The following is a 23,824-nucleotide window of genomic DNA, read 5'->3' on the forward strand; positions in this document are numbered from 1 at the left end:
GAGGCTGTGTGGTGGTCCTGTCATCATGAGGCTGTGTGGTGGTCCTGTAATCATGAGGCTGTGTGGTGGTGGACCTGTCATCATGAGGCTGTGTGGTGGTGGTCCTGTCATCATGAGGCTGTGTGGTGGTCCTGTCATCATGAGGCTGTGTGGTGGTGGTCCTGTCATCATGAGGCTGTGTGGTGGTGGTCCTGTCGTCATGAGGCTGTGTGGTTGTGGTGGTCCTGTCATCATGAGGCTGTGTGGTGGTGGTGGTCCTGTCATCATGAGGCTGTGTGGTGGTGATGTCATCATGAGGCTGTGTGGTGGTCCTGTCATCATGAGGCTGTGTGGTGGTGGTGGTCCTGTCATCATGAGGCTGTGTGGTGGTGGTGGTCCTGTCATCATGAGGCTGTGTGGTGGTCCTGTAATCATGAGGCTGTGTGGTGGTGGACCTGTCATCATGAGGCTGTGTGGTGGTGGTGGTCCTGTCATCATGAGGCTGTGTGGTGGTCCTGTAATCATGAGGCTGTGTGGTGGTGGTCCTGTCATCATGAGGCTGTGTGGTGGTGGTGGTGCTGTCATCATGAGGCTGTGTGGTGGTGGTGGTCCTGTCATCATGAGGCTGTGTGGTGGTGGTGGTCCTGTCATCATGAGGCTGTGTGGTGGTCCTGTCATCATGAGGCTGTGTGGTGGTCCTGTCATCATGAGGCTGTGTGGTGGTCCTGTAATCATGAGGCTGTGTGGTGGTGGACCTGTCATCATGAGGCTGTGTGGTGGTGCTGTCATCATGAGGCTGTGTGGTGGTGGTGGTGCTGTCATCATGAGGCTGTGTGGTGGTGGTCCTGTCATCATGAGGCTGTGTGGTGGTGGTGGTGCTGTCATCATGAGGCTGTGTGGTGGTGGTCCTGTCATCATGGGGCTGTGTGGTGTTGGTGTCATCATGAGGCTTTGTGGTGTTGGTGTCATAATGACGCTGTGTGGTGTTGGTGTCATCATGAGGCTGTGTGGTGTTGGTGTCATCATGAGGCTGTGTGGTGTTGGTGTCATCATGAGGCTGTGTGGTGTTGGTGTCATCATGAGGCTGTGTGGTGTTGGTGTCATCATGAGGCTGTGTGGTGTTGGTGTCATCATGAGGCTGTGTGGTGTTGGTGTCATCATGAGGCTGTGTGGTGTTGGTGTCATCATGAGGCTGTGTGGTGTTGGTGTCATCATGAGGCTGTTTGGTGGTGGTGGTTCTGTCATCATGAGGCAGTGTGGTGGTCCTGTAATCATGAGGCTGTGTGGTGGTGGTGGTGCTGTCGTCATGAGGCTGTGTGGTGGTGGTGCTGTCGTCATGAGGCTGTGTGGTGGTGGTCCTGTCATCATGAGGCTGTGTGGTGGTGGTCCTGTCATCATGAGGCTATGTGGTGGTGGTGGTGCTGTCGTCATGAGGCTGTGTGGTGGTGGTCCTGTCATCATGAGGCTATGTGGTGGTGGTGGTGCTGTCGTCATGAGGCTGTGTGGTGGTGCTGTCGTCATGAGGCTGTTTGGTGGTGGTGGTGCTGTCATCATGAGGCTGTGTGGGGCGGGCAGCGCGTGAATGGAGCCGCCAATCGCATGATGTGGTCATTTGACCTGACAGAGTGAGAACGGTTTGGTTGGACCCTCCTTAGATTCCCCATCCAGCCCGTCAGCCAGCCAGCCAGCCTGTCAAAGAGGAGAGGCCAGAGCATTCAGAGGAACTGGAGACTTCAGGTGACAGGCTATCATGCTATGTCAGGTTAGGTCAAGCCAATTATTGGCTGTGAATAATCGATGTAATGATTATGTAACGCTCTTGGCTAAGGTAGGCTAGGATCAGTATCTGTAGGCTAGGCTAAGGTAGGCTAGGATCAGTATCTGTAGGCTAGGCTAAGGTAGGCTAGGATCAGTATCTGTAGGCTAGGCTAAGGTAGGCTAGGATCAGTATCTGTAGGCTAGGCTAAGGTAGGCTAGGATCAGTATCTGTAGGCTAGGCTAAGGTAGGCTAGGATCAGTATCTGTAGGCTAGGATCAGTATCTGTAGGCTTGGCTAAGGTAGGCTAGGATCAGTATCTGTAGGCTAGGCTAAGGTAGGCTAGGATCAGTATCTGTAGGCTAGGATCAGTATCTGTAGGCTTGGCTAAGGTAGGCTAGGATCAGTATCTGTAGGCTAGGCTAAGGTAGGCTAGGATCAGTATCTGTAGGCTAGGATCAGTATCTGTAGGCTAGGCTAAGGTAGGCTAGGATCAGTATCTGTAGGCTAGGATCAGTATCTGTAGGCTAGGCTAAGGTAGGCTAGGATCAGTATCTGTAGGCTAGGCTAAGGTAGGCTAGGATCAGTATCTGTAGGCTAGGCTAAGGTAGGCTAGGATCAGTATATGTAGGCTAGGCTAAGGTTGGCTAGGATCAGTATATGTCGGCTCGGCTAAGGTAGGCTAGGATCAGTATCTGTAGGCTAGGCTAAGGTAGGCTGGGATCAGTATCTGTAGGCTAGGATCAGTATCTGTAGGCTAGGCTAAGGTTGGCTAGGATCAGTATATGTCGGCTCGGCTAAGGTAGGCTAGGATCAGTATCTGTAGGCTAGGCTAAGGTTGGCTAGGATCAGTATATGTCGGCTCGGCTAAGGTAGGCTAGGATCAGTATCTGTAGGCTAGGCTAAGGTTGGCTAGGATCAGTATATGTCGGCTCGGCTAAGGTAGGCTAGGATCAGTATCTGTAGGCTAGGCTAAGGTAGGCTAGGATCAGTATCTGTAGGCTAGGCTAAGGTAGGCTGGGATCAGTATCTGTAGGCTAGGCTAAGGTAGGCTAGGATCAGTATCTGTAGGCTAGGCTAAGGTAGGCTAGGATCAGTATCTGTAGGCTAGGATCAGTATCTGTAGGCTAGGATCAGTATCTGTAGGCTAGGATCAGTATCTGTAGGCTAGGATCAGTATCTGTAGGCTAGGCTAAGGTTGGCTAGGATCAGTATATGTCGGCTCGGCTAAGGTAGGCTAGGCTCAGTATCTGTAGGCTAGGCTAAGGTAGGCTAGGATCAGTATCTGTAGGCTAGGATCAGTATCTGTAGGCTAGGATCAGTATCTGTAGGCTAGGCTAAGGTAGGCTAGGATCAGTATCTGTAGGCTAGGATCAGTATCTGTAGGCTAGGATCAGTATCTGTAGGCTAGGCTAAGGTTGGCTAGGATCAGTATATGTAGGCTCGGCTAAGGTAGGCTAGGATCAGTATCTGTAGGCTAGGCTAAGGTAGGCTGGGATCAGTATCTGTAGGCTAGGATCAGTATCTGTAGGCTAGGATCAGTATCTGTAGGCTAGGCTAAGGTAGGCTAGGATCAGTATCTGTAGGCTAGGATCAGTATCTGTAGGCTAGGCTAAGGTAGGCTAGGATCAGTATCTGTAGGCTAGGCTCAGTATCTGTAGGCTAGGCTAAGGTAGGCTGGGATCAGTATCTGTAGGCTAGGATCAGTATCTGTAGGCTAGGATCAGTATCTGTAGGCTAGGCTAAGGTAGGCTAGGATCAGTATCTGTAGGCTAGGATCAGTATCTGTAGGCTAGGCTAAGGTAGGCTAGGATCAGTATCTGTAGGCTAGGCTCAGTATCTGTAGGCTAGGCTAAGGTAGGCTAGGATCAGTATCTGTAGGCTAGGATCAGTATCTGTAGGCTAGGATCAGTATCTGTAGGCTAGGATCAGTATCTGTAGGCTAGGATCAGTATCTGTAGGCTAGGCTAAGGTAGGCTAGGATGAGTATCTGTAGGCTAGGATCAGTATCTGTAGGCTAGGATCAGTATCTGTAGGCTAGGATCAGTATCTGTAGGCTAGGATCAGTATCTGTAGGCTAGGATCAGTATCTCTAGGCTAGGATCAGGATCTGTAGGCTAAGATCAGTATCTGTAGGCTAGGATCAGGATCTGTAGGCTAGGCTAAGGTAGGCTAGGATCAGTATCTGCAGGCTAGGCTCAGTATCTGTAGGCTAGGCTAAGGTAGGCTAGGATCAGTATCTGTAGGCTAGGATCAGTATATCAAATCAAATCAAATCAAATTTTATTTGTCACATACACATGGTTAGCAGATGTTAATGCGAGTGTAGCGAAATGCTTGTGCTTCTAGTTCCGACAATGCAGTAATAACCAACAAGTAATCTAACTAACAATTCCAAAACTACTGTCTTGTACACAGTGTAAGGGGATAAAGAATATGTACATAAGGATATATGAATGAGTGATGGTACAGAGCAGCATAGGCAAGATACAGTAGATGGTATCGAGTACAGTATATACATATGAGATGAGTATGTAAACAAAGTTAGTTTAACATAGTTAAAGTGGCTAGTGATACATGTATTACATAAGGATACAGTCGATGATATAGAGTACAGTATATACGTATGCATATGAGATGAATAATGTAGGGTAAGTAACATTATATAAGGTAGCATTGTTTAAAGTGGCTAGTGATATATTTACATCATTTCCCATCAATTCCCATTATTAAAGTGGCTGGAGTTGAGTCAGTGTCAGTGTGTTGGCAGCAGCCACTCAATGTTAGTGGTGGCTGTTTAACAGTCTGATGGCCTTGAGATAGAAGCTGTTTTTCAGTCTCTCGGTCCCAGCTTTGATGCACCTGTACTGACCTCGCCTTCTGGATGATAGCGGGGTGAACAGGCAGTGGCTCGGGTGGTTGATGTCCTTGATGATCTTTATGGCCTTCCTGTGACATCGGGTGGTGTAGGTGTCCTGGAGGGCAGGTAGTTTGCCCCCGGTGATGCGTTGTGCAGACCTCACCACCCTCTGGAGAGCCTTACGGTTGAGGGCGGAGCAGTTGCCGTACCAGGCGGTGATACAGCCCGCCAGGATGCTCTCGATTGTGCATCTGTAGAAGTTTGTGAGTGCTTTTGGTGACAAGCCGAATTTCTTCAGCCTCCTGAGGTTGAAGAGGCGCTGCTGCGCCTTCTTCACAATGCTGTCTGTGTGAGTGGACCAATTCAGTTTGTCTGTGATGTGTATGCCGAGGAACTTAAAACGTACTACCCTCTCCACTACTGTTCCATCGATGTGGATAGGGGGGTGTTCCCTCTGCTGTTTCCTGAAGTCCACAATCATCTCCTTAGTTTTGTTGACGTTGAGTGTGAGGTTATTTTCCTGACACCACACTCCGAGGGCCCTCACCTCCTCCCTGTAGGCCGTCTCGTCGTTGTTGGTAATCAAGCCTACCACTGTTGTGTCGTCCGCAAACTTGATGATTGAGTTGGAGGCGTGCGTGGCCACGCAGTCGTGGGTGAACAGGGAGTACAGGAGAGGGCTCAGAACGCACCCTTGTGGGGCCCCAGTGTTGAGGATCAGCGGGGAGGAGATGTTGTTGCCTACCCTCACCACCTGGGGGCGGCCCGTCAGGAAGTCCAGTACCCAGTTGCACAGGGCGGGGTCGAGACCCAGGGTCTCGAGCTTGATGACGAGCTTGGAGGGTACTATGGTGTTGAATGCCGAGCTGTAGTCAAAGAACAGCATTCTCACATAGGTATTCCTCTTGTCCAGATGGGTTAGGGCGGTGTGCAGTGTGGTTGAGATTGCATCGTCTGTGGACCTATTTGGGCGGTAAGCAAATTGGAGTGGGTCTAGGGTGTCAGGTAGGGTGGAGGTGATATGGTCCTTGATATCTAGGCTAGGATCAGTATATCTAGGCTAGGATCAGTATCTGTAGGCTAGGATCAGTATCTGTAGGCTAGGATCAGTATATGCAGGCTAGGCTAAGGTAGGCTAGGATCAGTATCTGTAGGCTAGGCTAAGGTAGGCTAGGATCAGTATCTCTAGGTTAGGCTAAGGTTGGCTAGGATCAGTATATGTAGGCTTGGCTAAGGTAGGCTCGGATCAGTATCTGTAGGCTAGGCTAAGGTAGGCTAGGATCAGTATCTGTAGGCTAGGCTAAGGTAGGCTAGGATCAGTATCTGTAGGCTAGGATCAGTAACTGTAGTTTAGGCTAGAATCAGTATCTGTAGACTAAGCTAAGGTTGGCTAGGATCAGTATATGTAGGCTCGGCTAAGGTAGGCTAGGATCAGTATCTGTAGGCTAGGCTAAGGTAGGCTAGGATCAGTATCTGTAGGCTAGGCTCAGTATCTGTAGGCTAGGCTAAGTTAGGCTAGGGTCAGTATCTGTAGGCTAGGATCAGTATATGTAGGCAAGGCTAAGGTAGGCTAGGCTAAGGTTGGCTAGGATAAGTATCTTTAGGCTAGGATCAATGACCTCAACATGTTTAAGGGCAGGGTTGCAACCTCTACATCTGCGGAGACAGTATGGTCTCTAGGACGGGAGCCTGACGCTTTACTGTCAGTCTGATTACATATCTGTAGACCATTAGAATGTCCATAGACCGTTGTTGTCTCACCTCTACCTGTGTGTGTGTCCGTCCGTCCCACCTCTACCTGTGTGTGTGTGTGTGTGTGTGTGTATCTCACCCGTGTGTCTGTACGTGTGTGTGTGTGTCTCACCCGTGTGTCTGTATGTGTGTTTGTGTGTCTCACCCTTGTTTCTGTACGTGTGTGTGTGTCACACCCTTGTGTCTGTACGTGTGTGTGTCTGTCCGTCCCACCTCTACCTGTGTGTGTCTCACCTGTGCGTCTGTACGTGTGTGTTTCTGTCCGTCCCACCTCTACCTGTGTGTGTGTGTCTCCCCTGTGTGTCTGTACCTGTGTGTGTCTGTCCGTCCCACCTCTACCTGTGTGTGTGTCTCACCTGTGTGTCTGTACATGTGTGTGTCTGTCCGTCCCACCTCTACCTGTGTGTCTCACCTGTGTGTCTGTACCTGTGTGTTTCCAGGATGTGACAGCCGGAGAGGGCAGTGAGTACGAGGACAGTGGCATAGACGGGGTGACGGCTTCGGGGGCAGAGCATCAGTCCCGGCGCTATAAGACCATGTCTATGTCCTTCTCTGTGTGCTCGGCGGCGGGGCGGAGCCTGTTTGCTGGCAGTGACAGCGGAAGCAGCAGCGGGGGAGGAGCCAGTGAGGGGGTCCAGGGGGTCTATGAGAACTTCAGACAGGTGGGTGGTTGTTCTGGTTCACACACACACACAGACACACACATATACAGTTGAAGTCCGAAGTTTACCTCAGCCAAATACATTTAAACCCAGTTTTTCATAATTCCTGACATTTAAACCAAGTAAAAATTCCCTGTCTTAGGTCAGTTAGGATCACCACTTTATTTTAAGAATGTAAAATGTCAGAATAATAGTAGAGAGAATGATTTCTTTCAGCTTTTATTTATTTCATCACATTCCCAGGGGGTCAGAAGTTTACATACAATCAATTAGTATTTTGTAGCATGGCCTTTAAATTGTTTAACTTGGGTCAAACGTTTCAGGTAGCCTTCCACAAGCTTCCCACAATAAGTTGGGTGAATTTTTGCCCATTCCTCATGACAGAGCTGGTGTAACGGAGTCAGGTTTGTAGGCCTCCTTGCTCACACATGTTTTTGCAGCTCTGCCGACACATTTTCTTTTGGATTGAGGGCAGGGCTTTGTGATGGCCACTCCAATACCTTGACTTTGTTGGAAGACCCATTTTCAACCAAGCGTTAACTTCCTAACTGAGGTCTTGAGATGTTGCTTCAATATATCCACATAATTTTCCTTCGTCATGATATTTTGTGAAGTGCACCAGTCCCCCCTGCAGCAAAGCACCCCCACAACATGATGCTGCCAGCCCCGTGCTTCACGGTTGGGATGGTGTTCTTCAGCTTACAAGCCTCCCCCTTTTTCCTCCAAACATAACGATGGTCATTATGGCCAAACAGTTCTATTTTTGTTTCATCAGACCAGAGGACATTTCTCCTAAAAAGTACGATCTTTGTCCCCATGTGCAGTTGCAAACCGTAGTCTGGCTTTTTTATGGCGGTTTTGGAGCAGTGGCTTCTTCCTTGCTGAGCGGCCTTTCAGGTTATGTCGATATAGGATTTGTTTTACTGTGGATATAGATACAGTTTTGTATCTGTTTCGTCCAGCATCTTCACAAGGTCCTTTGCTGTTGTTCTGGGAATGATTTGCACTTTTCACACCAAAATACGTTCATCTCTAGGAGACAGAACGAGTCTCCTGCCTGAGCGGTATGACGGCTGCGTGGTCCCATGGTGTTTTTGCTTGTGTAGTATTGTTTGTACCTTCAGACGTTTGGAAATTGTTCCCAAGGATGAACCATGTCTCCAATTTTTTTCTGAGGTCTTGGCTGATTTCTTTTGATTTTCCCATGATGTCAAGCAAATAGGCACTGAGTTTGAAGGTAGGCCTTGAAACACATCCACAGGTACACCTCCAATTGACTCAAATTATGTCAATAAGCCTATCAGAAGCTCCTAAAGCCATGACATAATTTTCTGTAATTTTCCAAGCTGTTTAAAGGCACAGTCAACTTAGTGTATGTAAACTTCTGACCCCCTGGAATTGTGATACAGTGAATTATAAGTGAAATCATCTGTCTGTAAACAATTATTGGAAACATTACTTGTGTGTGGTTGAAAAACTACTTTTAATGACTCTAACCTAAGTGCATGTAAACTTCCGACTGTACATGTGTGTGTGTGTGTATACATACATACATACATACACAAGTTTGGTGTCACTTAGAAATGTCCTTTTTTTTTTAAAGAAAAGCACATTTTTTCCATTAAAATAACATCAAATTGGTCAGAAATACAGTGTAGACATTGCTAATGTTGTAAATGACTATTGTAGCTGGAAACGGCTGATTTTTAATGGAATATCTACATAGGCATACAGAGGCCCATTATCAGCAACCTTCACTCCTGTGTTCCAATGGCACATTGTGTTAGCTAATCCAAGTTTATCATTTTAAAAGGCTAATTGACCATGAGAACCAATTTTGCAATTATGTTAGCACAGCTGGAAACTGTTGTACTGATTAAAGATGCAATAAAACTGGCCTTCTTTAAACTAGTTGAGTATCTGGAGCATCAGTACTGATGCCTAGAAGGCCAGCATGCCGGAGTCGCCTCTTCACTGCTGACGTTGGGACTGGTGTTTTGCGGGTACTATTTCATGAAGCTGCCAGTTGAGGACTTGTGAGTCGTTTGTTTTTCAAACTAGACACTCTTTCTAGTTTCGTTAGAGCCCGTTTGCGCTGTTCTGTGAAGGGAGTAGTACACCGCGTTGTACGAGATCTTCAGTTACCCTACTCTTTCACCAATCTCTGCAAGATCCCGGACACTTGCACCTACCAAGTTGGTGGACACTTCTAAGGGGAACTGCCCTAGCCCTCAACCTCTGATCCAACAGGTCCCAGACGTGCTCAATGGGATTGAGATCCGGGCTCTTTGCTGGCCATGGCAGAACACTGCCACTGGCAGCCACTGGCAGAACACAGAACACGCATGGAACGAGCAGTATGACTGGTGGCATTGTCATGCTGAAGGGTCATGTCAGGATAAGCCTGCAGGAAGGGTACCACATGAGGGAGGAGGATGTCTTCCCTGTAACGCACAGCATTGAGATTGCCTGCAATGACAACAAGCTCAGTCCGATGATGCTGTGACACACCACCCCAGACCATGACGGACCCTCCCATCTCCAAATCGATTCCTCTCCAGAGTACAGGCCTCGGTGTAGCGCTCATTCCTTTGACGATAAGCGCGAATCCGACCATCACCCCTGGTGAGACAACACCGCGACTCGTCAGTGAAGAGCACTTTTTGCCAGTCCTGTCTGGTCCAGAGACGGTGGGTTTGTGCCCATAGGCAATGTTGTTGCCGTTGGTGTCTGGTGAGGACCTGCCTTACAACAGACCTGCATGCCCTCAGTTCAGCCTCTCTCAGACTATTGCGGACAGTCTGAGCACTGATGGAGGGATTGTGCGTTCCTGGTGTAACTCGGGAAGTTGTTGTTGCCGAATTTCCATTTAGTCTGTTATTCAGTAGTTTATGCTGCAAACAAATTGCTGTTTGTTCAGGGACAATAACGTTTTATTGATTTGAATGTAATGTTATGATCAGGAGTTGGAGATGAGCTCGTGTCAGACAGAGAGTCTGGAGGAGGCGGGGTCAGCACTGAGTGACGAACAGAGCGTCATGAGCTCAGCCTACCAATCAGATCCCCTGCTCAGCGTTGCCCAGGGAACCGTGAGGAAGGCGGGCCGTCTGGCTGTCAAGAACTTCCTGGTTCACAAGAAGAACAAGAAGGTGGAGTCGGCCACCAGGAGGAAGTGGAAGAGCTACTGGGTCTGCCTCAAAGGTACATACCCTACAGTATATACACACTGCTATCTAACTATCTACTGTATCTATTATTATTACTAGTACCTACCCTACAGTATATACTACTACTACTACTACACCCTATTACTACTATACCCTGTTACTACTACTACTACTACTATACCCTGTTACTACTACTATTACTACTATACCCTGTTACTATTACTACTATACCCTGTTACTACCACTATTACTACTATGCCCTGTTACTACTACTATTACTACTATACCCTGTTACTACTACTAGTACTACTATACCTTGTTACTACCACTATTACTACTATACCCTGTTACTACTACTATTACTACTATACCCTGTTACTACTACTATTACTACTACTACTATCCCGTTACTACTACTACTACTATACCATGTTACTACTACTATTACTACTATACCCTGTTACTACTACTATTACTACTATACCCTGTTACTACTACTATTACTACTATACCTTCTTACTACTACTACTACTACTACTACTACTATACCCTGCTACTACTACTATACGCTGTTACTACTACTATACCCTGTTACTACTACTATTACTACTATACCCTGTTACTACTACTATTACTACTATACCCCGTTACTACTACTATTACTAATATACCATGTTACTACTACTATTACTACTATACCCCGTTACTACTACTATTACTACTATACCCTGTTACTACTATTACTACTATCCCTTGTTACTACTACTATTACTACTATCCCCTGTTACTACTACTACTGCTATTACTACTATACCATGTTAATACTACTACTACTACACCCTGTTACTACTATTAATACTATACCCTGTTACTACTACTACTATTACTACTATACCCTGTTACTACTACCACTACTATACTATGTTACTACTAATACTACTATCCCGTTACTATTACTACTACTACTACTATACCCTGTTACTACTACTACTAGTACTATACCTGTTACTACTACTACTACTACTACTATACCCTGTTACTACTATTACTACTATACCCTGTTACTACTACTACTACTACTACTATACCCTGTTACTACTACTACTAGTACTATACCTGTTACTACTACTACTACTACTATCCCGTTACTACTACTACTACTATACCATGTTACTACTACTATTACTACTATACCCTGTTACTACTACTATACCCTGCTACTACTACTATACCAGTTACTACTATTACTACTATACCATGTTACAACTTTTACTACTATACCCTGTTACTACGACTATTACTACTATACCCTGTTACTACGACTATTACTACTATACCCTGTTACTACTACTATTACTACTATACCCTGTTACTACTACTACTACTCTGCCCTGTTACTACTACTACTAGTACTATACCCTGTTACTACTACTACTACTACTATGCCCTGTTACTACTACTACTAGTACTATACCCTGTTACTACTACTACTACTACTACTACTATCCCGTTACTACTACTACTACCACTATATCCTGTTACTACTACTATACCCTGTTACTACTACTACTATACCATGTTACTACTACTATTACTACTATACCATGTTACTACTACTATACCATGCTACTACTACTATACCCTGTTACTACTACTATTACCTCTATACCCTGTTACTACTACTACTACTACTATACCCTGTTACTACTACTACTACTACTATACCCTGTTACTACTACTACTACTACTATACCCTGTTACTACTGCTATACCATGTTACTACTACTATTACTACTATACCCTGTTACTACTACTATTACTACTATCCCATGTTACTACTACTATACCCTGTTACTACTACTATTACTACTATACCCTGTTACTACTACTATACCATGTTACTACTACTATTGCTACTATACCCTGTTACTACTACTATACCCTGTCACTACTACTATTACTACTCTACCCTGTTACTACTATTACTACTATCCCATGTTACTAGTACTATTACTACTCTACCATGTTACTACTACTATACCCTGTTACTACTACTATTACTATACCATGTTACTACTACTATACCCTGTTACTACTACTATTACTACTATACCCTGTTACTACTACTATACCCTGTTACTACTACTATTACTACTCTACCCTGTTACTACTATTACTACTATCCCATGTTACTAGTACTATTACTACTCTACCCTGTTACTACTACTATACCCTGTTACTACTACTATTACTATACCCTGTTACTACTACTATACCCTGTTACTACTACTATACCCTGTTACTACTACTATTACTACTATACCCTGTTACTACTACTATACCCTGTTACTACTACTATTACTACTATACCCTGTTACTACTACTATTACTACTATACCCTGTTACTACTACTATCCCCTGTTACTACTACTATTACTACTATACCCTGTTACTACTACTATTACTACTATACCATGTTACTACTACTATTACTACTATACCCTGTTACTACTACTATACCATGTTACTACTACTATTACTACTATACCCTGTTACTACTACTATACCCTGTTACTACTATTACCACTATACCCTGTTACTACTACTATACCCTGTTACTACTACTATTACTACTATACCCTGTTACTACTACTATTACTACTATCCCGTTACTGCTACTATACCCTGTTACTACTACTATACCCTGTTACTACTACTACTAGTACTATACCCTGTTACTACTACTACTATTACTACTATCCCCTTACTACTACTACTATTACTACTATACCCTGTTACTACTACTACTACTACTACTACTATACCCTGTTACTACTACTACTATTACTACTATACCCTGCTACTTCTACTATTACTACTATACCCTGTTACTACTACTACTACTATTACTACTATACCCTGTTACTTCTACTATACCTTCTTACTACTACTATTACTACTATACCCTGTTACTACTACTATACCCTGTTACTACTACTATTACTACTATACCCTGTTACTACTATTACTACTATCCCATGTTACTAGTACTATTACTACCTTCCCCTGTTACTACTACTATACCATGCTAATACTACTACTACTATTACTATACACTGTTACTACTACTATACCCCGTTACTACTACCATTACTACTAAACCCTGTTACTACTACTATTACTACTATACCCTGTTACTACTACTATACCCTGTTACTACTACTATTACTACTATACCCTGCTACTACTATTACTACTATCCCCTGTTACTACTACTATTACTACTATACCCTGTTACTACTACTACTACTACTACTATACCCTGTTACTACTACTACTACTACTACTACTATACCCTGTTACTACTACTGCTACTATGCCCTGTTACTACTACTACTGCTACTATACCCTGTTACTACTACTACTATTCCCTGTCCTTAGCCATACCCTGTTACTACTACTATTACTACTATCCCCTGTTGCTACTACTACTGCTACTATACCCTGTTACTACTACTACTATTCCCTGTCCTTAGCCATACCCTGTTATATGCATACACACAGATGCTTTAAAATATATTTCAGCAACACACAGCTTGTATGAGTTTCTGAAGAGGTTTTTAAAATCTAATTTAGTACTGTATTCAGTGAAGTACATTTGTATTTATTCACGTCCGTGTATATGTCCTGATACTGCCCGTTATCTCTAACACCTTTTGACTGTATATGTTTCAAATCACATCCTATTCCCTATATAGTGCACTACAGGGCCTGGTCAAAAGTAGTGGACTCTATAGGGAGTAGTGTTCCATTTGGGATTAAATCTAAATATCACAGAGTAGGCCTTAAAACCCACTTGACTGGGTCACGTCAGCGTTCTAGAGTCACGTCAGCGTTCTAGAGTTAGTCAGCGTTCTAGAGTCACTTCAGCGTTCTAGAGTCACGTCAGCGTTCTAGAGTCATGTCAGCGTTCTGCTGATGCATGCTCCCTCCTGAAGAATCCAGGCCTGCACTACATACCGTTGGCCACTGGAGAGCAGAATTAAGTTGATTGAAAAAAAAGCAAGCTATTATTTATTTAATTTGTTGTGTTTTCTGCAGGGAAATGTCCCCTTGTAAGATATTTAAAGGAAGAAAGATATTAGTTTCTAGAAATGGACATCACCTTAAAGTGGCACTCCAGTCTCCGTTTCACCTCATTTAACACCTGACTGACTTAACAAAAGGCACATTTCAATAGGTGGGCCAGTTAAGTCTTGACATGGCACAAGGAGGAGGGTGGGGGGACCTTTCATCTTTAGTTCTCTACTGCTCCTCTGTTGGTCCTCGGGCAAAGGGGGAGGCGGATGACATCACCACTTCCCATCAGCCCAACTCCTTGAAGTCTGCAGTTGTCTAAAAAAAAAAAAACTATTTTCCTCAAAACATTTTATTTTATTTTTTACCCTTGAGTGTGTTCTTTACTGTATTTATACTATCACTTTTCAACAGGAAAGGTTCTAATATCACTGGAGGACATTTCTATTGACATTTATCAAATCAATGCATTTTGCGCTTTGTGACAAATGTTATAGGAAAAACAGCTATATACTAACATGTGATTGATCATTTGATGGTTTTGAGTAACTTCCTCTTCTCCCAGGATGCACTCTGTTCTTCTATGAGACAGACGGGCGGTCGGGGATCGACCACAACAGTGCTCCTAAACATGCGGTGTGGGTTGAGAACAGTATCGTCCAGGCCGTCCCTGAACACCCCAAGAAGGACTTTGTCTTCTGCCTCAGCAACTCTCTAGGAGATGCTTTTCTCTTCCAGGTAGGTGCTGTGTGTGTGTGTGTGTGTCCTTCCTTCCTTGGTCAGGGTGGCTCTGTGTGTGTCCTTCCTTGGTCAGGGAGGCTGTGTCACCTCCACAATGTCACCTCTCTTGATCTTGAAGGAGTCGTTATGTGAATGAAAATGCCTCAATTCATCTCAAAATGGTCTGTTTTTCTATCTTAGATGTACAGTGTTCTAATCTGCTTGGTCATTCCTGTCTTCAGAGACCTGGTCTACTGTTTCTGTCTTCAGAGACCTGGTCTACTGTTTCTGTCTTCAGTGACCTGGTCTACTGTTTCTGTCTTCAGAGACCTGGTCTGTGTGATATTAGTTGAAGAGGTAGATACTGTTAGTGATCAGTAAAGGACTCAATAACCAAATGTTGGCAATGAAAATGCAGCTGTTGGTGTCTATGACCCAGAAGGTTAGCTCTTTGTTGACTGTCTCTGACGACCTCTCCTGTCCATTTAACCCTTGACCTCTAACCTCTGACCCCTGTAGTCCTGCAGCCAGACGGAGCTGGAGAACTGGATCACGGCCATCCACTCAGCGTGCGCGGCGGCCGTTGCCAGGCAGCATCACCGGGAGGACACGGTGCGTCTGTTGAGGGCGGAGATTAAGAAGCTGGAGCAGAAGATCGACATGGACGAGAAGATGAAGAAGATGGGAGACATGCAGCTCAGTGCCGTTACCGATACCAAGAAGAGGAAGACCATACTGGACCAGGTGAGAGAGCTTAGTTACCGATACCAAGAAGAGGAAGACCATACTGGACCAGGTGAGAGAGAGGAAGACCATACTGGACCAGGTGAGAGAGATGAAGACCATACTGAACCAGGTGAGAGAGAGGAAGACCATACTGGACCAGGTGTGTGTGTGTGTGTGTGTGTGAGCTCAGTTACCGATACCAAGAAGAGGAAGACCATACTGGGCCAGGTGAGTGTGTGTGAGCTTAGTTACCGATACCGAGAAGAGCAAGACCATACTGGACCAGGTGAGAGAGAGTGTGAGCTTAGTTACCGATACCAAGAAGAGGAAGACCATACTGGACCAGGTGAGAGAGAGTGTGAGCTTAGTTACCGATACCAAGAAGAGGAAGACCATACTGGGCCAGGTGAGTGTGTGTGTGAGCTTAGTTACCGATACCAAGAAGAGGAAGACCATACTGGGCCAGGTGAGTGTGTGTGTGAGCTTAGTTACCGATACCAAGAAGAGGAAGACCATACTGGACCAGGTGAGTGTGTGTGTGAGCTTAGTTACCGATACCAAGAAGAGGAAGACCATACTGGGCCAGGTGAGTGTGTGTGTGAGCTTAGTTACCGATACCAAGAAGAGGAAGACCATACTGGACCAGGTGAGTGTGTGTGTGAGCTTAGTTACCGATACCAAGAAGAGGAAGACCATACTGGACCAGGTGAGTGTGTGTGTGAGCTTAGTTACCGATACCAAGAAGAGGAAGACCATACTGGAACAGTTGAAAGTATAGGCTAGCGAATGTGATTTTAATTTTGAAATACAATAGTGTCTATTTGTATAATTTATTAAGCTGACGCAGACAGTTGAAGTCGGAAGTTTACATACACTTAGGTTGGAGTCATTAAAAGTAGTTTTTCAACCACACCACAAATTTCTTGTTAACAAACTATAGTTTTGGAAAGTCGGTTAGGACATTTACTTTGTGCATGACACAAGTCATTTTTCCAACAATAGTTTACAGACAGATTATTTCACTTATAATTCACTGTATCACAATTCCAGTGGGTCAGAAGTTTACATACACTAAGTTCACTGTGCCTTTAAACAGCTTGGAATATTGTTATGCCATGGCTTTAGAAGCTTCTGATAGGCTAATTGACATCTTTTGAGTCAATTGGAGGTGTACCTGTGGATGTATTTCAAGGCCTACCTTCAAACTCAGTGCCTCTTTGCTTGACATCATGGGAAAATCAAAAGAAATCAGCCAAGACCTCAGAAAAAGAAATGTAGTCCGGTTCATCCTTGGGAGCAATTTCCAAACGCCTGAAGGTACCACATTCATCTGTACAAGCAACAGTACACAAGTATAAACACCATGGGACCACGCTGGCATGGGTGCAAATCATTCCCAGAACAGCAAAGGACCTTGTGAAGATGCTGGAGGAAACAGATACAAAATGATCAATATCCACAGTAAAACGAGTCCTATAATCGACATAACCTGAAAGGCTTCTCAGCAAGGAAGAAGCCGCTGCTCCAAAACCGCCATAAAAAAGCCAGACTGCGTTTTTTTGTCCACATGGGGACAAAGATCGTATTTTTTGGAGAAATATCTTGTCTGATGAAACAAAAATATGGCCATAATGACAATTGCTATGTCTGGAGGAAAAAGGGGGGGGGGGGGCTTGTAAGCCGAAGAACACCATCCCAACAGTGAAGCACGGGGGTGGCAGCATCATGTTGAGGGGGTGCTTTGCTGCAGGAGGGACTGGTCCACTTCACAAAATAGATGGCATCATGAGGGAGGAAATTATGTCGATTATATTAAAACAACATCTCAAGACATCAGTCAGGAAGTTAAGGCTTGGTTGCAAATGGGTCTTCCAAATGGACAATGACCCCAAGCATACTTCCAAAGTTGTGGCAAAATGTATTAAAGACAACAAAGTCAAGGTATTGGAGTGGCCATCACAAAGCCCTGACCTCAATCCCATAGAACATTTGTGGCAGAACTCAAAAAGCATGTGCGAGCAAGGAGGCCTCCAAACCTGACTCAGTTACACCAGCTCTGTCAGGAGGAATGGGCCAAAATTCACCCCTTATTGTGGGAAGCTCGTGGAAGGCTTCCCGAAACATTTGACCCAAGTTAAACAATTTAAAGGCAATGCTACCCAATACTAATTGAGTGTATGTAAACTTCTGATCCACTGGGAATGAGATGAAATAAATAAAAGCTGAAATAAATCATTCTCTCTACTATTATTCTGACATTTCACATTCTTAAAATAAAGTGGTGATCCTTTCTGACCTAAGACAGGGAATTTTTACTAGGATTAAATGTCAGGAATTGTGAAAAACGGAGTTTAAAATCTATTTGACTAAGGTGTATGTACACTTCCTACTTCAACTGAACCTCCCCTTTTCTCTCCTCTGTTGTTGCGTCAGTTAGGCTAAATTAAACATGTTTTCTTGTCCTTATCTTTATCATTCTAGTGACATGCTTTGAATAATACAGGACTAGAATTAGATGCAGGAGGCTTTCACTTCTCTTCATAAAGATTGAATGGTTATGGGTCTGAATAAATAACTGCCTATAGTGTATATCCATCGTGCGGTTCGCTCCTCCTTTCGGTTGGAGCCTGGATTTAACATTCTTCCAATAGTCTACTGGTAGAAGAAATTCAAAAGATAAATAAAAAAATCCAGCAAGCTGTTCTAGTCTGTCTTATCCTGCATTCAGGTGTGGGTCTGTTGCGCAAGAGACAGAGGCTATAATTGTTATTATGTATAACCGAACTCAGCCGTCTGTCCCCCTCCCTGAGATGGTCCGTCTGTCCCCCTCCCTGAGATGGGCCGTCTGTCCCCCTCCCTGATATGGGCCGTCTGTCCCCCGTACTGAGATGGGCCGTCTGTCCCCCGTCCTGAGATGGGCCGTCTGTCCCCCTCCCTGAGATGGGCCGTCTGTCCCCCGTCCTGAGATGGGCCGTCTGTCCCCCGTCCTGAGATGGGCCGTCTGTCCCCCGTCCTGAGATGGGCCGTCTGTCCCCCTCCCTGAGATGGGCCGTCTGTCCCCCGTACTGAGATGGGTCGTCTGTCCCCACCCTGAGATGGGCTGTCTGTCCCCCGTACTGAGATGGGCCGTCGGTCCCCCGTACTGAGATGGGCCGTCTGTCCCCCGTACTGAGATGGGCCTTCTGTCCCCCTCCCGTCTGAAGATCTGGCCAAGTGCAAGCATGTGAAGAACGAAGACAGTGGGTCCTAGCACTGACCCTTGAGGAACACAGCGGGTTATGGTGGTCTCCTCCGATCTTGCCTCACAGAGGGTGATGTACTGCTTACGGTAAGAGAGGTAGGAGGTGAACCAGTTTTAGGGCAGTCCCACAGATGGCAGTGTGCTCTCTGAGGCGCTGCAGTATAATTGCGTGATCTACTATGTCGAAAGCAGCACTCGGGTCCAGAAGAATCAAGATGGTGGGGGGGATCCTGTATCGGCAGCCATGAGCAGGTCATTAACAACCTTCACCCAGGGCTGTCTCCAGTATTACGCATGGATCTGAAGCCAGACTCAGGAGAGCCTCATAAAGCTGGTTAGAGCTAGGTCAAATCAAATCAAATTTTATTTGTCACATACACATGGTTAGCAGATGTTAATGCGAGTGTAGCGAAATGCTTGTGGTGTGAGTGACGTTGCGTTGCCACGATCTTCTCCAGGACTTTAGATAGAAATGGGAGGTTGAAAATAGGCCTGTAGTTTGAGAGGTCTTGGTCAAGGAATAGTTTTCTTGAACAAAGGTGTGAAGGCAGCGATGTGTGAATATTGACGGCACTGGTCCAGTGTTGATGGACTTGTTGATCAGGTCGGTTACGAACTCGATGAGCATCTTTTGAACAGTGTGGTTGGAATAGGGTCGAGGGGTCACTGGTAGTTTTTAATTAGGGGGCTCTGGTCTAAAGTAGTGCACTATATAGGGAGTAGGAGGGCTCTGGTCTAAAGTAGTAGACTATATAGGGAATAGGGTCGAGGGGTCACTGGTAGTTTTTAATTAGGGGGCTCTGGTCTAAAGTAGTGCACTATATAGGGAATAGGGCTCTGGTCTAAAGTAGTAGACTATATAGAGAATAGGGCTCTGGTCTAAAGTAGTAGACTATATAGGGAATAGGGCTCTGGTCTAAAGTAGTAGACTATATAGGGAATAGGGCTCTGGTCTATAGTAGTACCACTATATAGGGAATAGGGCTCTGGTCTATAGTAGTACCACTATATAGGGAATAGGGCTCTGGTCTAAAGTAGTGCACTATATAGGGAATAGGGCTCTGGTCTAAAGTAGTAGACTATATAGGGAATAGGGCTCTGGTCTAAATTAGTGCACTATATAGGGAATAGGGCTCTGGTCTAAAGTAGTAGACTATATAGGGAATAGGGCTCTGGTCTAAAGTAGTACCACTATATAGGGAATAGGGCTCTGGTCTAAAGTAGTGCACTATATAGGGAATAGGGCTCTGGTCTAAATTAGTGCACTATATAGGGAATAGGGCTCTGGTCTATAGTAGTGCACTATATAGGGAATAGGGCTCTGGTCTAAAGTAGTGCACTATATAGGGAATAGGGCTCTGGTCTAAAGTAGTGCACTATATAGGGAATAGGGTGCTATTTGGGACGCAGCTCCATATCCCAGCCCATATCTGACAGAGGAATGTCCTGTACTTTCCCTTTCTTCTCTGTGCTAGTTGGCAGAGGGACAGTGTCTCCTTTTCCCCCCTCCACCCTGGCTCTAGCACCACTCGCCCAACAACTAGTACAGGACTGAGAGGAGAGGGGGACACACGGATGAATAATGTGCTGCTCCAGTGCCCTGGTAAAAAACATCCCATTAGACATGTTAGAGCTACACAGCAGGTCAACAACAGCCGTTAGACTACAGAGAGCCGGCAGGTCAGTAGCAGACATTAGACTACAGAGAGCAGGCTGGTCAGTAGCAGACATTAGACTACAGAGAGCAGGCTGGTCAACAGCAGCCGTTAGACTGCAGAGCTGCAGAGAGCAGGCAGGTCAACAACAGACATTAGATTACAGAGAGCAGGCAGGTCAGTAGCAGACATTAGACTACAGAGAGCAGGCAGGTCAGTAGCAGACATTAGACTACAGAGAGCAGGCAGGTCAGTAGCAGACATTAGACTACAGAGAGCAGGCAGGTCAGTAGCAGACATTAGACTACAGAGAGCAGGCAGGTCAGTAGCAGACATTAGACTACAGAGAGCAGGCAGGTCAACAGCAGCCGTTAGACTGCAGAGAGCAGGCTGGTCAGTAGCAGACATTAGACTACAGAGCTGCAGAGAGCAGGCAGGTCAACAACAGACATTAGACTACAGAGAGCAGGCAGGTCAACAACAGACATTAGACTACAGAGAGCAGGCTGGTCAACAGCAGCCGTTAGACTGCAGAGAGCAGGCTGGTCAACAGCAGCCGTTAGACTGCAGAGAGCAGGCTGGTCAGTAGCAGACATTAGACTACAGAGAGCAGGCTGGTCAACAGCAGCCGTTAGACTGCAGAGAGCAGGCTGGTCAACAGCAGACATTAGACTACAGAGCTGCAGAGAGCAGGCAGGTCAACAACAGACATTAGACTACAGAGAGCAGGCAGGTCAACAACAGACATTAGACTACAGAGAGCAGGCTGGTCAACAACAGCCGTTAGACTACAGAGAGCAGGCTGGTCAACAGCAGCCGTTAGACTGCAGAGAGCAGGCTGGTCAACAACAGCCGTTAGACTACAGAGAGCAGGCAGGTCAGTAGCACTTTAAACAACACGACTTGAAGCAGAGAACAGAGGAAGGGCTTGGATACCATCTTAGAGCTCCTTGGTGCCACTAACGAAAGGTTTTGTTGGAGAGAGAGAGAGAGACGCTTCGCGGACGGAGAGACGTGGGAGTCAGTAATAACAGCTACCAGCTCAGACGAGCTGTTAAAAGCTCTCATGCATCTCTTTTCTCTTTCTCTCTGATGAACACCAATTAAAGGGGCAATCTGGGATTCAATATACAGCAACAAGACTGTCACCCCGCCACTTGTTGTGATAAACATCTGAGTCATGGGGCTGGTTGAAGTGTAACCACTTTGAAATTCATAGACAGAGCTATGGATGCAAGAGCTGACCGGCCATGAGAAGAAAAAATATATTTACCCATCCTGGATTGCCCCGTTTAGAATGAATTGTTGTTGTTTGTGTGTTCTAGATCTTTCTGTGGGAGCAGAACTTGGAACAGTTCCACATGGGTCTGTTCCGGTTCCGGTGTTACCTGGCCAGTCTGCAGGGAGGGGAGCTGCCCAACCCCAAACGCCTGCTAGCCGTAGCCTCCAGACCCACCAAACTGGCCATGGGACGCCTCGGAATCTTCTCTGTGTCGTCCTTTCATGCGCTGGTGAGTAGGATAGATGTGTTTAGGCATAGGCGCACACACACACACACACACAACTACACACCTACACACACACACACACACACCTGGACACACACACATGGACACACACACACACACACACACACACATGGACACACACACACCTACACACACACATGGACACACACACACACACACATGGACACACACACACCTACACACACACACACACGGACACACACACACCTACACACGCATGGACACACACACACACACACACGGACACATGCACACACCAAAACATCCCCTGTCCATCGCCCCCCCGCACCCCCACCTAAACTGGACAAAGCAAGTTATTTTTCACGAGATGTACTTCAGTGATTGTCCAATTTGTCCAATACTTCAGTGATTGTCCCCAAAAAAATCCCCCATGTTCATCTGTTGCTGACCGGGGGGGGGGTGTCTGAAAACAGAGAGAGAGCGCACGAGAGAGAGAGCGAGCCAGAGAGAGAGCGCCAGAGAGAGAGATGATGTGTGCTATTTTCTGTTTGAGGGCGATCACCTATTTATTGAAGGCTCTGCCACAATGCCAGCCTCCTCCACATAGCCGAGGCCCTTGATTCTGGCTGCAGAACACTGGAAGCGTAGGTAGCGCTGAAGGATAACATTGATTTGTTTGGGAGCAGAGTGTAGGCAGAGCAGCATGGTGCATTGGCTGATCAATAGCTTCCTTGTTGCTAGACGCCTACATGGGCTACGTCCCAAAACGGCATCCTACTCCCTTTATAGTGCACTACTTTTGACCAGGGCCCATAGGGCTGGTCAACAGCAGTGTAGTGTGTATATAGGGAATAGGGTGCCTTCTGGAAAGCAGTCATGTTCTCTCAGAACAGGTGGGAGTCAAATGACTCAGAGAGACAGCAGGAAGGTAGGAGTAACAAAGGATGTCTGAAATAACACTCCTTCACTCAGCTTTTTTCTGCTCTCTCCATCCCGCTGTCTATCTCCATCTCTCTGGTTCTCTCTCTGGCGCTCTCTCTGGAGCTCTCTCTGTCTCTCTCTGGCGCTCTCTCTGGAGCGCTCTCTGGCTCTCTCTGGCGCTCTCTCTGGAGCTCTCTCTGTCTCTCTCTGGCGCTCTCTCTGGTGCTCTCTCTGGCGCTCTCTGGCTCTCTCTGGCGCTCTCTCTGGCTCTCTCTGGCGCTCTCTCTGGCTCTCTCACTAGCTCTCTCTCTGGCTCTTTCTGGCGCTCTCTCTCTCTGGCTCTCTCTCTGGCGCTCTCTCTGGCTCTCTCTGGCTCTCTCTGGCGCTCTCTCTGGCTCTCTCTGGCGCTCTCTCTGGCTCTCTCTGGCACTCTCTCTGGCTCTCTCACTAGCTCTCTCTCTGGCTCTCTCACTAGACCTCTCTCTGGCTCTTTCTGGCGCTCTCTCTGGCTCTCTCTCTCTCTGGTGCTCTCTCTCTCTGGTGCTCTCTCTCTCTGGTGCTCTCTCTCTGGCTCTTTCTGGCACTCTCTCTCTGGCTCTCTCTCTGGCTCTCTCTCTCTGGCTCTCTCTCTCTGGCTCTCTCTCTCTGGCTCTCTCTCTCTGGCTCTCTCTGGCGCTCTCTCTGGCTCTCTCACGAGCTCTCTCTCTGGCTCTTTCTGGCGCTCTCTCTCTCTGGCTCTCTCTCTGGCGCTCTCTCTGGCTCTCTCTGGCTCTCTCTGGCGCTCTCTCTGGCTCTCTCTGGCGCTCTCTCTGGCTCTC

The 23,824-nt window shown here is 46.1% G+C and overlaps 1 protein-coding gene across 5 annotated transcripts in view; it reads left to right on the forward strand.

The window, feature by feature from the left end:
- The window catches only part of LOC110508084 (rho guanine nucleotide exchange factor TIAM1), a 217,684-nt gene that overhangs the window by 98,929 nt on the left and 94,931 nt on the right, over window positions 1–23,824 (forward strand). For all 5 annotated transcript variants that reach the window (XM_090224100.1, XM_090224103.1, XM_090224104.1 and 2 more), the window contains 5 exons: window positions 6,788–7,009; window positions 9,973–10,210; window positions 14,819–14,991; window positions 15,493–15,717; window positions 21,921–22,106. In XM_090224100.1, coding sequence (XP_090080226.1) covers window positions 6,788–7,009; window positions 9,973–10,210; window positions 14,819–14,991; window positions 15,493–15,717; window positions 21,921–22,106 — 1,044 coding nt within the window. The remainder of the gene's footprint in view (window positions 1–6,787; window positions 7,010–9,972; window positions 10,211–14,818; window positions 14,992–15,492; window positions 15,718–21,920; window positions 22,107–23,824) is intronic.

The sequence above is a fragment of the Oncorhynchus mykiss genome, chromosome 27, assembly GCF_057628025.1.
Source record: "Oncorhynchus mykiss isolate SJ-2025 chromosome 27, ASM5762802v1, whole genome shotgun sequence".
Taxonomy (NCBI): domain Eukaryota; kingdom Metazoa; phylum Chordata; class Actinopteri; order Salmoniformes; family Salmonidae; genus Oncorhynchus; species Oncorhynchus mykiss.